This window comes from Clinocottus analis, unplaced genomic scaffold (genome assembly GCF_023055335.1).
Source record: "Clinocottus analis isolate CAN_PGR_092001 unplaced genomic scaffold, fCliAna1.0.p SCAF_12, whole genome shotgun sequence".
Lineage (NCBI taxonomy): Eukaryota > Metazoa > Chordata > Actinopteri > Perciformes > Cottidae > Clinocottus > Clinocottus analis.
In genome coordinates, this window is record NW_027175843.1 from 12,642,751 (window position 1) to 12,656,315 (window position 13,565).

Sequence of the window (13,565 nt, forward strand, 5' to 3'; positions counted from 1 at the left end):
TTATGGAAGTTGGACCACAATTGAGACGTCACAAAATCCTGCCGGTGAAGTGAACTCACTTCCCATAAACATATATAGAAATATTTAAGTTTTAAATGTTGCTTTTAAATCAGATCAGTTTTGATTAATAGTGACAAAGAACCCACCAATTGTTTTTTCTGAATAAACCTGTATTCATTCTCTGTCTGAAACGCTCAGTTTAATGCCTGTCTCTTTAAGCCCTCCTCCTGAAAAAGCCCAGTCTACTCTGATTGGCTTGTGGGAAAAATATGGTGCACCTTTGCAAAGGTAGTTTTGAAGCCGTGTGTGCAGATACTCTGTATATTCTAATGAGCCTGCATGTGACACAGGAAGGGGCTTGTTAAATCACATGATTTATGATCCAGACAGGCCATAAAAAACTGACTGCGCTGACTTTTTTCACAGTTTGTGGGTTGGTAGGCACTCCATATACCCAAATGTACTGTATGTGCGAAAGCATTGACTAGGTGATTGTTTTATTATATATTCTCTTTAAACGCTTAAGTTAGACTTTCACCTCAAAGTTCTCAAAGCCGAAGATGTCCAGGATCCCAATGGACTTAAAGTTGTCTTTGCCTTTGATCTTCTGGTTGATCCTCATTATAATCCAGGAGAAACATTGAGAATAAAGTGCCATTGCAACCGAGTCGCGCGAGTCCACCGCCTGCAAATCAGAACATGGAGAGACCAAAGGTTAGCATGGCTACCGAAGCAGGAATAAATAGAGAACACTTTGCAGTCTGCGTCTTAAACACAGCACACAATCCATCAATCACCATGTACATGTAATCAATTCTGTCAGAAGGCATATAAAAACATGATTGAATGTGATATGTGTGTGTGGCCTCAGTTGGGCGTCTATATAACAAATAGAGTATTGTGTCAGCGTCTGTCTGCAAGCAAAAGGCAATGTCTGTGTTGTCATAATAGTCAGCGTCGTTTATCACCTACATATCTTAAGACTGACGCATTGCACTATTTGTTCGTCTATTTAAAAACTCCCGTGAAACTTTCGCCTCACAGGCTCCAGAAAAGAGAGTAAGTGGACTTTGAGTCATAATTACAACATCATAATCTATCAAATCAATGCTACTTGATTGATTCATGAGGTAGGTGTTGTAATTTGTGACAAATTCCCCTAATTTAGCACTCTACACAAGATGAAATTTGTTTTTAAATATGACACACAAACAAACATGGGACACGCACGGCTCTAAATTGTCTCCACCTGCAGTGAAGTCGGCCCTTCAGCCAGACAGCATCTGTGTGTGAACATGAAAAAGCTGGAGCTTGCCAGCTATACACTTCCTCCACAGGCATTGTGCTTGAATTGAAAACAAAACAAGACTGTCGCGGTGTGTACTGTATTTGGGGCAACAATGCTCTTGGGCCGTTTTGAGTAATCCATCATGCCCCCGTCACCTCTCGCAACCAGCGGGTGTGAACAGAGCGCTGGTGGCTCCAGGATCTCCGTCACAGCGGTGAGAAGAATGGCTGTTTGTCCAGGATGGCGAGGGAGAGGGGCTAGCGCAGGCAGTCGTGGGGTGAGTGACCCCTGGCTGCTGTGAGAAGAAGCCATTCTTACCGTCTCCAGGGCCAGAATAATGAACTCTATTAAGGCAGAAACTGCTTCCAGGGCCAGAGAGAACGAGCAGCAGCAGGGTGACAGCACGAGGTCTTTGTCTGGTCATGAAAAGCTTCCTTGTGACTTTTGTGTCACTGTGATAATAGTAAAGGTCCATGCTGCATATTCGCTGATATTTATGCATATGGGGTGGCTGAAGGCTTGAGCTCAGCCAGAAAGGATTGCGTCATGCGTCACACGTCAGAATGTTCTCGTGGCGTGTGGTGAATGGGATAACACACGCAGATACAGACTTGTGAAATATTCACATTAATTACCGAGCGCGACGTGGACATTTGAAGCCGACAGAGAATTGTTACACCGACGTCTTGGTGCTGGGGCTGCGCTGCCTCCAGAGGAGAAGACTCTCGCTTCACCCTCAGTCATTGGCTCTATTGTGCTTTTGACTCAGATCACTATCACGATGGGTTTATTGTGCCAGGAATCTGGCAGACAAAAAGCAGGAAATGGCTGGGAGTCACGCAAGGGATCTAGACAGGCATGTGGGGGAGAGTGACGGAGAAAGGCTCAGTGTGTGTGTGTGTGTGCGTGCGTGTGTGTGTGTGTGTGTGTGTGTGTTTGTGTGTCACCAGGACAAGGAGAGGGAGAGGGGGTGAGGACAGAGGGAACAAACAGGCAACTACTGTATGTTTCAGTGGAGACATCTGAACAATTCCTAAATTGTGGGATATAACAGCGCTGTGTTCTGTGGTTTGATTCCTGAAAAGAGAAGTTTAAATGGGTCGTTACCTGCTCCACAGTGAGCGGTGAGCAGATCTCTTCTCCTCTGAGGATCATGGAGCGTTGGGTCAACACCTCTGATAGCTGGAAGCAATCCAAGCCAAGCAGCTCGCTGACGTTACTGACAACTGGAACACAAATATAAACAAATGTCTCAGGTGTTAACTTTCAGGTGTCTCCTATTCATGTCAAACAACGGACGTGACTTAAAGCTGTGATCCTATACAGTCTATAGGAAACTCTGCTCTGCTGGCTGGGTTGCAGCTCTCTGCTGTCAGTGTAGTTCACTGGTTCTTTGGAAAAGAGGTCAGACACTGCAAACAAAGGAGCCTTGAGCTCATGTTACAGCCTGTTCAGAGCTGTCTGCTAGTGCAATGTCAATCAAACTCATGGGCATGAAGAGTACAGAGTGGTCCAACATCTAATTATCTGCTTCAGAAAGTTTTTTTTAAATTATTTTTTACAATAATTATTGTAAAAGTTCATTTTAACTGGACCTTGCTTAAAATCCAAAATGTCCCATGTTTGTTCCTTGAATAGCAATTTGAGATTCAATCATTTTCCACTGTTTGTTAAACATCAGATATATTGTTTCCAGTTTTTTCAGCTTTATACCCAGTTTTCACATTTATTTACCTAACAATGTTGTAATGTTTAGCTCATTAGAAAAACACAATCTTTGTCTGGTTACCAAAACACTGAGCTCACATGATTCATTCCAAATCATTTTATAATGATTTCCTCGTTAGTGTTCTAGAAATAACTGTAATTTAGTATTATTATATTATTATTATTATCATTATTCATTTCTCCATTTAAACCCAAGTAAATATACATGTAGTACTTGTAACTTCCATACAGATCTTTTAATCAGTGTCTAATAAAATATATAGTTAAAAATGACAACTATTTTAGAAATAATTCAGATATTACAGAGGTAACGCATTCCCACAATTTCCTATTTTAACTTATCTGCATCCATCAAACCTTTTAACGGTACAGATGGAAGATGTGTATAACAGGATCAGTTCAACATACTCTGTGTCCCACACAGAGTATGTTAAATTATACAGTATAGTATATCTGTTATTTACATCATCCTTGTAATTCATTGTCTTACCCCCTTTGGAAGTGATCTGAGCGCCACCAGCAGTCATGAATTCAATGTTGCCCATCTGGAGGACAGCCGACAGCAACTTGAACACGTCTCGGATCTCCTCCTCAGTGAACTCCATCACATTCAGAGCCTCCTGCAACACAACGCAGACAAAGTTAGACAACATTTCACTCGAAAAACAAACTCGCCCAATTCAAAATGTGACCGCAATTGAAATCTTTTTTTAAACACTTATATGTTCATAATACATAATGTGCCTCCAAGGCCAAAGAGTCACTCTCACAAGGCCCGATCACCCTGATGATGAAGGTGTATGGCGCCCTCTGGAGTTCAAACAAACTACTTACACGAACCAGACGGATCCTTACCATCACACTGTCAAAGAGCTGCTTGTCGTCCAGACTGCCGTCCTGAACGCAGCCTGACTGGCTGAGGTAGTGATACGACTCAGGACCCTCTGACAGCAGGTACAAGTCTGCAACACACAGGCACGAAATGTGGATTTGCTTTCATCACACTTTGAATGTAACTGATAGATTATCCATACACAACTTCAGATGTAATGAATATTGTTAAGCTACAATAAAATGATTTCACATTTTCTTAAGAGCGGCCCTTAAATGGATTTCTTTTTTTGGTAACCATAATATTTTAGACACATGTTGTCAGTAATAAGGAGTCGAGTGTATGTTTAAGTGTTAGTACTGAGGCAAGTAGTATTAGAATGTAGGAAAACCTGTGATTTTGCCATCTACGTTGGTCAAAAACTGGCAAAATGGTGCATTCTTTCACACAAACCTCTGTGGTCTTTGTCTGCTCCCGCTAACAGAGCGTAGAAAATGTGGTAGTTTCTCTCTCCAGGATTCTGTCGAACAACGCGGTTCTTGGAGAAAGAAGATGGTTAGAAGAAAATATTAAAAGCGTTTCATGAGGTCATGGATTCTGATGAGGACTGATTGATTAAGTCAAAAAATTCAACTTGCTGATTCCTGTCGGTCCTACTGAATCTTTCAACACAAACTCACCTTTTCTAGCAAATCTGGTGATTGAAAGTCAAGGAGAACATTAACAATGTACACTACGTCTTCTGAAACAGACAATATGGACGTGTGATTTTTTTTTTATCGAGAGTGAACCATTGAAGGATACAATCAATGATGCAGCCTCCCTGAATGTTTCCGTCCTGGGAAAAGTGAAGCTGGATAAACTTCCCAAAGCGACTGGAGTTATTGTTGTATACGGTCTTTGCATTCCCAAAGGCTTCCATGATGGGACTGCAGAGAGAGAGAGGAAATGCAAATAAAATAATCTATCAAGAAAGCCTTTTTTACACGTCACATGTTTGGCCATCGCTGTGTGTTTGGATCCAGATGTTGAAACACAGAGTTTGTGCGGCCTGATCACAATATGGTCATAAATTTGGACCTCTGACGGTTAATCACTGCAAACAAATATATTTCAACACGGACGACATCAAAGAGTAACACGACTCATTAAACAAACACTCAAACATATTAACATGTGCAAATAATTGCAAGAAAATAACAAAGGGAACATGGTTATTGCTCTGACACTATAATGGAAGGACAGGAGGTGTGGACCCTTGAATTCACACAGTACCTGCTCTGGACGAGGGCCTGCTCCACCCTGGTGGTCCTCTCTGACAGAGGAGTGCCTGCTGAGTTTTGACTCATCACTGAGAGAAACTTCAGCAGCAGCTTGGTGCTCTCTGTCTTCCCTGCTCCACTCTCCCCACTGACCAACACAAAGACAAAGAAGGATCGTCGAACCCGTTTGACTTTAAATGTCCACAAGGAGTTTCAAAATGCTATAGACAGAACTGTCTACCGGGGATACATTTGTAATACTTTTGTCATAAATGTGTCGAAAGTGGATCCTCACCTGATGAGAACACACTGGCTGTCGTGTCTCTTCCACAGACAGCGGTAACACTCATTGGCCACGGCAAATATATGAGGAGGCAGCTCCCCCATCTGGTGTTTGCTGTACAGGTCAACTGCGGTGCCGTCGTACAGGCCCGCTATCCGCTTATAGGGATTTACTGCAGCCAGAATCGAGCCTATGTTGGTCTAAGTTCAAGGAAGAAAAACAAAATGAGGGAGGAAGACACCAATTATCAGTGAAAGGTGACAGAATACACACATGCTATGAAAGAAAATAGTCGAAGCGGCAACTTTTACATCTTGTGCAAACATTGCACTTCTGCATGAGGTTTATACAATAATTACTTTACACTATGATTTCTGTAGATTTACCCAGTTTCCTGTGACACAGTACCTGTAGCCGGTAACAATCTTAAACTACTGCTTATGGCCTAGTTTGCCTTGAGACTTGTGGTATTTTTGAATCCATTGCTTCACTCGTGTAATCGCTTTGGGGAGTGCTCAACAAAAGTGTGTTTGTGGGTCATCTTTCCACAATGATATCGCTCTGTGAAGCCATGCAGACGACCAGCACAAACCCTCCGAGATCAGATTAGGAGATAGGATTTCAAATAACATAGTTACCATGTGACTGTGGGCAATGATTATTTTAACAAAGCACGGGTAGCGTTTCCAGAGGACTTCAGTACCCTTCTGTGAAAATAATCCTTGGAGTCAAACAGGGTGAAACCAAAACATCTGAAATGGTAATACTCTTCAGTGCATTCGAGGGGTTTTCTGCATTTTGTTAAATGTTGATATTTAGTCTTGTTATGAATCTGCCTTGCTTGCTTCTCTTAAAGTTAGTTTTCGTGGTTATTTCCAACCATGCTCTCTGACAAGCCCCCACCCCCAAACTGTGTAAACTTGTTTTACCATGTTATTCTTACGTTGCATTTGCTTTGCATAAAAATAAGTTCACACCAAAAACAGAATTTTCCGGTTGATGTTTTTGATGGTTTGAGATTTGATACACTTTGAAGTCTCTGTCTACCTGCGCTGAACATCCAAAGTTCCCAGAAACATGAGAATACCCCTCTGTCAAGGACAATAGACCCACAGCTTCCAGATGCATCATGGTGGTGCACAGATTAACACCGTGTGGTGGTGCCTTACATAGATGTTGTCTTTCTGGTAGCGCAGGAAGAGGTTGTGCATGATGGCAGCTTCATGCAGCTCCGCCAGTGTGGACATGTCCTCAACTCCATGGATGCTGCTGGGGTGCATCGGGTACACCATCTCCCTGTTCAGCTCCGCCATCTGCAGGTAGGTCACCTGGAACAACACACATGTCCAAAAGGTTTCACAACCACACAAAAAAAATAGTCTATAATATAAAATCTAGTCCTAAAAATGTCTGAAAACTGTGAAAAGACCAAAAACAACTTTTCCAGGACCCAAAACATCTAAAAAAAAAAGTTTTTTATTTGGTAAATTAATCCGAGGTTTATTGATTTTTTTCGGATGTAATTAAAAGATGGCGGTCTAATAGTCACACTAATATATGACCTTTGCAGTGCGATATGGTGCCTGCCAGCCGTGGAAATTCTCAAGATTGTTGACGAATGACAGAAAAAAACATAACATTTTAATACGACATCACTGTCAAGGTGAACGCCACAGAATACATCTTAAACATTAAAAAGGTGGTGAATTCATGCTCCTTTTCAGTAAGTCCCTTCACAGCTGACAAGTCCTACTGTACAGGCTCCGCAGCCTCAGGGTCTGAACGTTACTTATGCAGAAAAACATTCTGCATAGGTAACGTTCACACAGATATAAATCTGTCTTCTGCTCTTCTGCTGTGACTGTGGTGCCGCATGCATGAATGACAGCAGATTCCAGCGATGATACAAAAATAACTAGAAAACGACAGCTTGAGTCCTGATGTGTGCCTGTCTGTGCGTGCTGCCAGCATACCTGACAGCGAGGGAACCCCCCTGTCTAGTTCAAGCCCGGACTTCTCGCCTTGATTAGTTTCATACAACAATCTCTCTCCATGTCGAATTCCAGCAAAAAGGCAGATAAGATGCAAATGTAGAGTAAATGTGAAGATTGGGGATGTCCTTGACTGGACATTAAAGACCCTTTTTTTTTTTAGTTATGACTTAAAATTGATCAAATGGGAGCTGGTGAGAAAGATACAGGAAGGAATAACTGTTAGAAACCAACATAGCTCTACTTAGAGCCTCGCAGACTTTCTGGCTATTAGAACTCTGTTGGAAAAGACACGCGATAAGAGAATAGACAGACTACAACTGTGATGGTCACTTGATGGGAAGCACTGTTGAGATCAATACTGATGGACGGGGAGCTGGGGGTTGTGGCGTCCCAGTGCATTACTTCTGGCTCTTTGTGTCCCATTTGGGAGCAGACATTGGTTTTCACAGAACGGTTGAGTCAGCACAGTGGGGCTTCTGGTAAAAGCTGTTGAGGTTAGTATTTTAACAAGTGTAGTAATGATTAATTGCATCCATGCGTATGTATGGATTCAATCTTTTGTAAATTTGTATTCAAAGTCGGGAAAAGGCCGTCCACGTATGTGAGATGATGGCCGTTAGAGAATGGGTGTACACTGGGACAATAGCACAATAACAATGCAGTCATCAGTGGGTTGCTACATTTCTATGTGATATAAGGTTTGGGAAAGGGTGAAGAGGACCTCGGGGAGAAAAACAGCATGTGCAGTGATGTCATCCACCGACCAGAAGGTTGCTGATTTACAACCAGATGTCCGTAAACGTTCAGCCTTAACCCCGCCCTCTCCTCTCTAACAAATTGGCTCAGATTCACCGGGCGGGGCCGACCTGGCTGATGAATCAAATAGCCTCTCACTTGTTTTACATCCTCAAACAGTGTTTCGTTTTACATTCAATAACATCACTCACTTAATGTGATTGATGTCAGTATTAGACCTGAGCTCTGGAGGATTACGAACTAAAGTGTCAAATAATTTTCTAATTTTTGTTTAACTCTGAAATAGATTGAATATATATTCATATGACGACAAACGCATCAAAAAGTGCAATTAAAACAAAACTACTTGATATCTTCAATCTGAACTACATCATTTTAAATGGATAGAATCGCAATTTAAAGCATATCAAGGATTTAGCTCATTGCGCTTAATCTTTAAAGGTATAATTTAAAAAAGGACCAAACCTATGCTGTCTGTTTTGTTACATGACAAAACTAACATTTTCTCAAATTGCCACGCAACATAATATCCCCTTTGCTCATGTGTCAACAGTGTGGTTGTCTGTCAGCAGCTGTCTTGTCTTTTTATCCACTTTCAAGCCACATTTTTACAAAAACACCTTTTTAGATCTTAGTCATTTAAAACCGTTGACTGTATTTTAACCTGAGGAAAGATGTTAGTCATCGGACATCTGGAACTTCAGTTATGAGAGAAGCGAGCAGGGCAGAAGTCAGTGACACGTTGGCTTACAGTACCTCTGGGACGTCCTGTGTCGGAGGGACACAGATTTTTTTTTACCAGTTTCAATCGCCCACTCCGCTTTTCTTAAAAGGGAGGAGACCTGTCAGTGTCAACTTACGCTGCCTAGCAGCAGAAAACGCTACCTAGCAGCAGAAAATTACATCTTGTGTGTTTAAAACGAGACTCTGTCACTTTGCTGTGAGCGAAGAGTTTGCTAGTGGACATTCAACTTTTCATTTGCAAAAGAAAGAAAGTGTTAGTTCTCCATTCAAAAGGTACAGTGTCACTTTTGAAGATAAACAAAAAAGCACCTTTAAAGTACATTTGATGATAATACACCGTGTATATATATGAGAAACATTAATTAAATTCTTCATCCTTTCATTTGTTTGAAAACAAACCTCCCAGATCTGAGTTCACTTTCTGTTGACACTGATAGAGAGACTCAAACTAACTAACCAAATGAACCGGGGACACGTCTTGTGTTGCGTTATCATTCTGCTCTGGTTCAAAGATGCACAGAGGCGGTAGGGTGAAAATGATATGACAAGATAACAACCAACGCGGTGAGGCCACAGGTCCATGTTACACTCTCGATTGCAGTGAGGACTGCGAGTTTCTCAAAGGGGAAAACAAAGACGGCTTCAGAACAATATACAACACATGAGAGACAAATTGTCTCTTCACATCTTTATGCACACACACATAAAGATGTGACGAGAGAATTGTGCCGATACTCTGCAGCACGTCTTGTTTCTGTCGCCGTCTCTGCATCGTGATGTGATTTTATCTGCTGTGTGTCATTTACTGTTCAAATTTCACGGAGTGAGCCTGGAGGGACTTTTTCATTCCTGAAACATCAGAGATGAGTCTCCAGCTTCAAAAGAGGTTTCACATTCCTCCGCTTTTGCCCCACTGAGCTTTGTCCTCACAGTCGAAGCATTTCTCATCCATATCCATTTGTGTCTTCTCAAATTTGTTTCCAAATCATTTACAACACCGCCACCACCCCCACCACAGTAGATTCGGCTAAAAGCAAACTTAGATGGAATATGAGAGCCGATGAGGTCCAGACACAGACTGATACTCCTTACTATTTCCATTTCAATCCTTATGAGGGACAATAATGTTCTGTTAGTGTCCATTAAAACTATTAAGACACACTGGAACATTTTTCAACAAAAGCCAGACGAACCCAACAGTGATGTAACACTGATTATTGCCTCTTCACAAGACCACACAGCAGATATAGTTTATTTCAAGCTCTAATTAAAGTGGTTGTTTCATTTCTGCTCATGATGTCATTCAGTGCACGTCAGACAGTTATCGCAGCGTTTCACGTGGGGATGCAGCCTCATCGGTGTTAATGATCTGACTGGCGTAATGTTGGCTCGAGATAATTCCATGCCACTTATCACAACAGGAGGCTCACATGATTGATGAGAGAAAATGTTCACTGTAAAAATCAATCCTCTCCAAATGGAGCCTGGTGTTGACAGAGTACACCACGCTGCCGGACACAAGGCTGCGCACAACGCAAATGAACAACAACAACACTGGAACTGTTGCTGCTGTGAAAGTCACACCTTTCTTTAAATATTGGATTTTGTAATGAAGGTTTTTAAGCGACTGAGCTTGGAGAGACGAGGTTTCTGCTGGTCTTTCCTTTTGACTTGCTTCCTTTATTTCTTCCTTCCTTGTGTAAGAAAATAAGAGGTTTATTAAATAAATCTATCTTAAATTTGTCATTTTGCGTCACTAGACAAATAATTATAATAAATATTTAAAACAATTTGTGCACTATTAGTATTGAAGTAGAGTTGAAAAATAAATCGAAAATTCAAAATAATCAGCGATGATTCTCATAATTTATCAAGATCTGCTATGCAACACCATGAACCAGCTTTTCAGTTGAGAGGATTCTTCACTCTTATTGGATTGTGAAATGTTTGTCAGTTTTCCTGACGACGAAACAATTGCAACAGTGCATTTTAAACTTTCCTGCAGATGTAACGCTCTTCCCTTTTGTTCCCTCCTCATGAAACCACACCCTGCTGCTGCTTTGTTCACCAGATCTGCTGAATATTCACATGTGGGCGGCGTCTGCCTCTGTCGCTCTGTGTCCTTTTACTGGCAGATTGATTCTAGCCTTTAGAAATGACACATGGGCAGATACAGAATCACAGGCTTGTGAACACAAACACTGTCTTGTTTATCTTTTTTTTTTTAAACTTTTTTTTTTACTCTGACTCTCTCTCTGTCTTACAGTCAATCCATCTGCTGGAGGGAGATCCCACCCAGACCCCCGAGACACGGGGGGAGGAAGGAGTTAGGCTTATTAATAGGGAAAATCGTAAAAACAAAAAACAGAGAGTTTCACATTACATCCTGAATATCAGATACCATGGCATACAGCAAGCCCCAAAACCTAAAAACCATAAGCACACCCACAGATGCTCATAATAGCGTTTCAGTGTGCATGTTGTTGCTCATGAATACACAGCACTTGCGTAAAGACTCACATAATGGCTTCATTCAGCAATAACCAAGAAAAGAAAACTGAGGGGTCGGCCATCGAAAACCTATTTTAAAGCTCAGAGGCCGGATGGCTGCAGGCCGTGGACAACGTCAGACGTCACACTTAGTAAGAGTCACATTTTGGAAAGGAAGGCATGGACCCAATGAGTAATGTTTATTGTGTAACTATTGTTTTGTGCACACGATAACAAAAACATGAGATCCAATACCAAGGAAATTGACTCTTTTGTCTGTGGTATCCTAGCTAAATATATATATATATATATTTGATTGAAAATGATTTGATTATCAACTCTTTGATTAATTGACTAATTTCTTCTTTGCATTTGTAACATATCCATATCAGCCATAATTTGGTTCCCTTTTGACAAAAAAATTGAACATTAGCAATAATATGTACTGTAAGTGTCACATGATTGATGCGTGAAAATAATATTTCTGGCTTGTAGACAAACAATCAATCTCAATTTTATCATTCAGGTGGGCGAAGATGACATCACTAGCAGCTTTTGTGTTCAGGTGACCGAGCCTTTTCTTTACAAGTGCGCCCCTCTGGGGATAACTCACACACTGATAATCCAGCTGGTGCCATCTGGTCAACACAACACAACACAACACACACACACACACGCACACACACACACACACACACACACACACACCCACACACAGACAGACAGACAGACAGACAGATGCAAACACACACAAAGCCACAAGACATTTATCTCAGCGTGAGTGTGTCTGCTGTATAGTACTGGTCCACTCAGGTCTGTGGTGCACCAGGGATGAGACAGTGATGAATGCTGATATGATGCTTAATGTGACAGCAGCCAGGTCAGCCTGTAAAAGCCAATGCAGTGTGGGTAAAGACACACTATTGAGTCTGCAAGATGAGCACTCAGACAGGGGGCTGCACCTTAGTGTGAGCACTGAAGCAATGGATAATAGTATATCCCACACCCCTCCCAAGGTAAAACGCTGCCAGGATACATTTACCAAACCACCTCTGACACTGCACACAGGAGCAAAGACACTGGGACAAAAACAAAGACAGACTGACAGACAACACACCCACATAATACCCTTAACCTACGAGAGGCGCTGGGTTAAGTAAAATGGATATTTGTTTTTTTTTTGTTGGAAGAGGTCAATCGGTGAAGAGGACACGAGTACCAACAAGGACACAACAATGTCCTGCTGAGGACCCGGGAAGCTGAAATGTATTTTAGTCAGCTAAAAGAAAGGCTGACCTAAACAAATCGGTATACAAATCAATTTAAGTGCATGCTGAATTTCATTGAACTGAACTGAAAGTGGAACTTATTTATACCCGAGCTGGTGCGTCTGTCTATGTCTCCATCTACAGTAGGTCAATCACTGACTATGGATAATTGTCTCACACAAACCCCACTTAAAAACATCCAAATGCTCTCTTTAAATATAGATTACAACTTAATCAGGGAATGCAACTAAACCTCAACACATACGTCATCCAGAAACGGGGGATCACATGAGGTCAGCTGGTGATCCTGAAGGTGGAGACCGTCTGTTTTTCAGTCTCACATTCCTGTCATTCTGGCTGCAGAGTCTTCGACCATATGCTTCGCCTGATGAACCAACACATCCTGAGCTCGCATGTGAGTATCATATGAGATACAGTCCGGCTTCAGTTCAGCTACACCCAGTCACATCAAATAGTATTATTTTCTAATCCTACTGCGGGTAGTGCAAGCAGCACCCAATGATATCCTTTGGTCTTAATAATCTGCCCGATTCATTCACTCAACCTTTAACCTGGTGCTGTGATAGATGCTGTTTTCCGTTGGTCGGTGTCATCCCCGTCCCTTTGAGAGCACAGGGGTTGACTTCACACTAAAAGAATCCTCGGCGCTGATTATAGAAGCATCAAACACAGGATGAGTTCATATGTTCCCTCTCGCTCATTTTTGATAACTCTCGACCTTGAGCACAGCGCCGTCAGCCCAAAGCCTCAGCTCCAGCCATGCAGACCAACGCACAGGCCGAGTAAGAGAACCAACATGTCAGTGCTTGGCGACCTCTCTATGCAACCCTTCTTCATATGAACAGTAAAGGACTCCAATGACGGAATAAAGCTGGGCTCCGGCTTGTGGTTAGGATGAT

The 13,565-nt window shown here is 41.9% G+C and overlaps 1 protein-coding gene across 1 annotated transcript in view; it reads right to left on the reverse strand.

The window, feature by feature from the left end:
- myo10l3 (myosin X, like 3) overlaps window positions 1–13,565 on the reverse strand; it is a 50,341-nt gene that overhangs the window by 23,094 nt on the left and 13,682 nt on the right. Inside the window, exons 3-12 of the mRNA XM_068572532.1 lie at window positions 6,563–6,721; window positions 5,406–5,593; window positions 5,124–5,258; window positions 4,653–4,777; window positions 4,529–4,542; window positions 4,302–4,386; window positions 3,872–3,978; window positions 3,507–3,636; window positions 2,396–2,514; window positions 539–685 (exon numbers count right to left, since the gene is read on the reverse strand). Coding sequence (XP_068428633.1) covers window positions 539–685; window positions 2,396–2,514; window positions 3,507–3,636; window positions 3,872–3,978; window positions 4,302–4,386; window positions 4,529–4,542; window positions 4,653–4,777; window positions 5,124–5,258; window positions 5,406–5,593; window positions 6,563–6,721 — 1,209 coding nt within the window. The remainder of the gene's footprint in view (window positions 1–538; window positions 686–2,395; window positions 2,515–3,506; window positions 3,637–3,871; window positions 3,979–4,301; window positions 4,387–4,528; window positions 4,543–4,652; window positions 4,778–5,123; window positions 5,259–5,405; window positions 5,594–6,562; window positions 6,722–13,565) is intronic.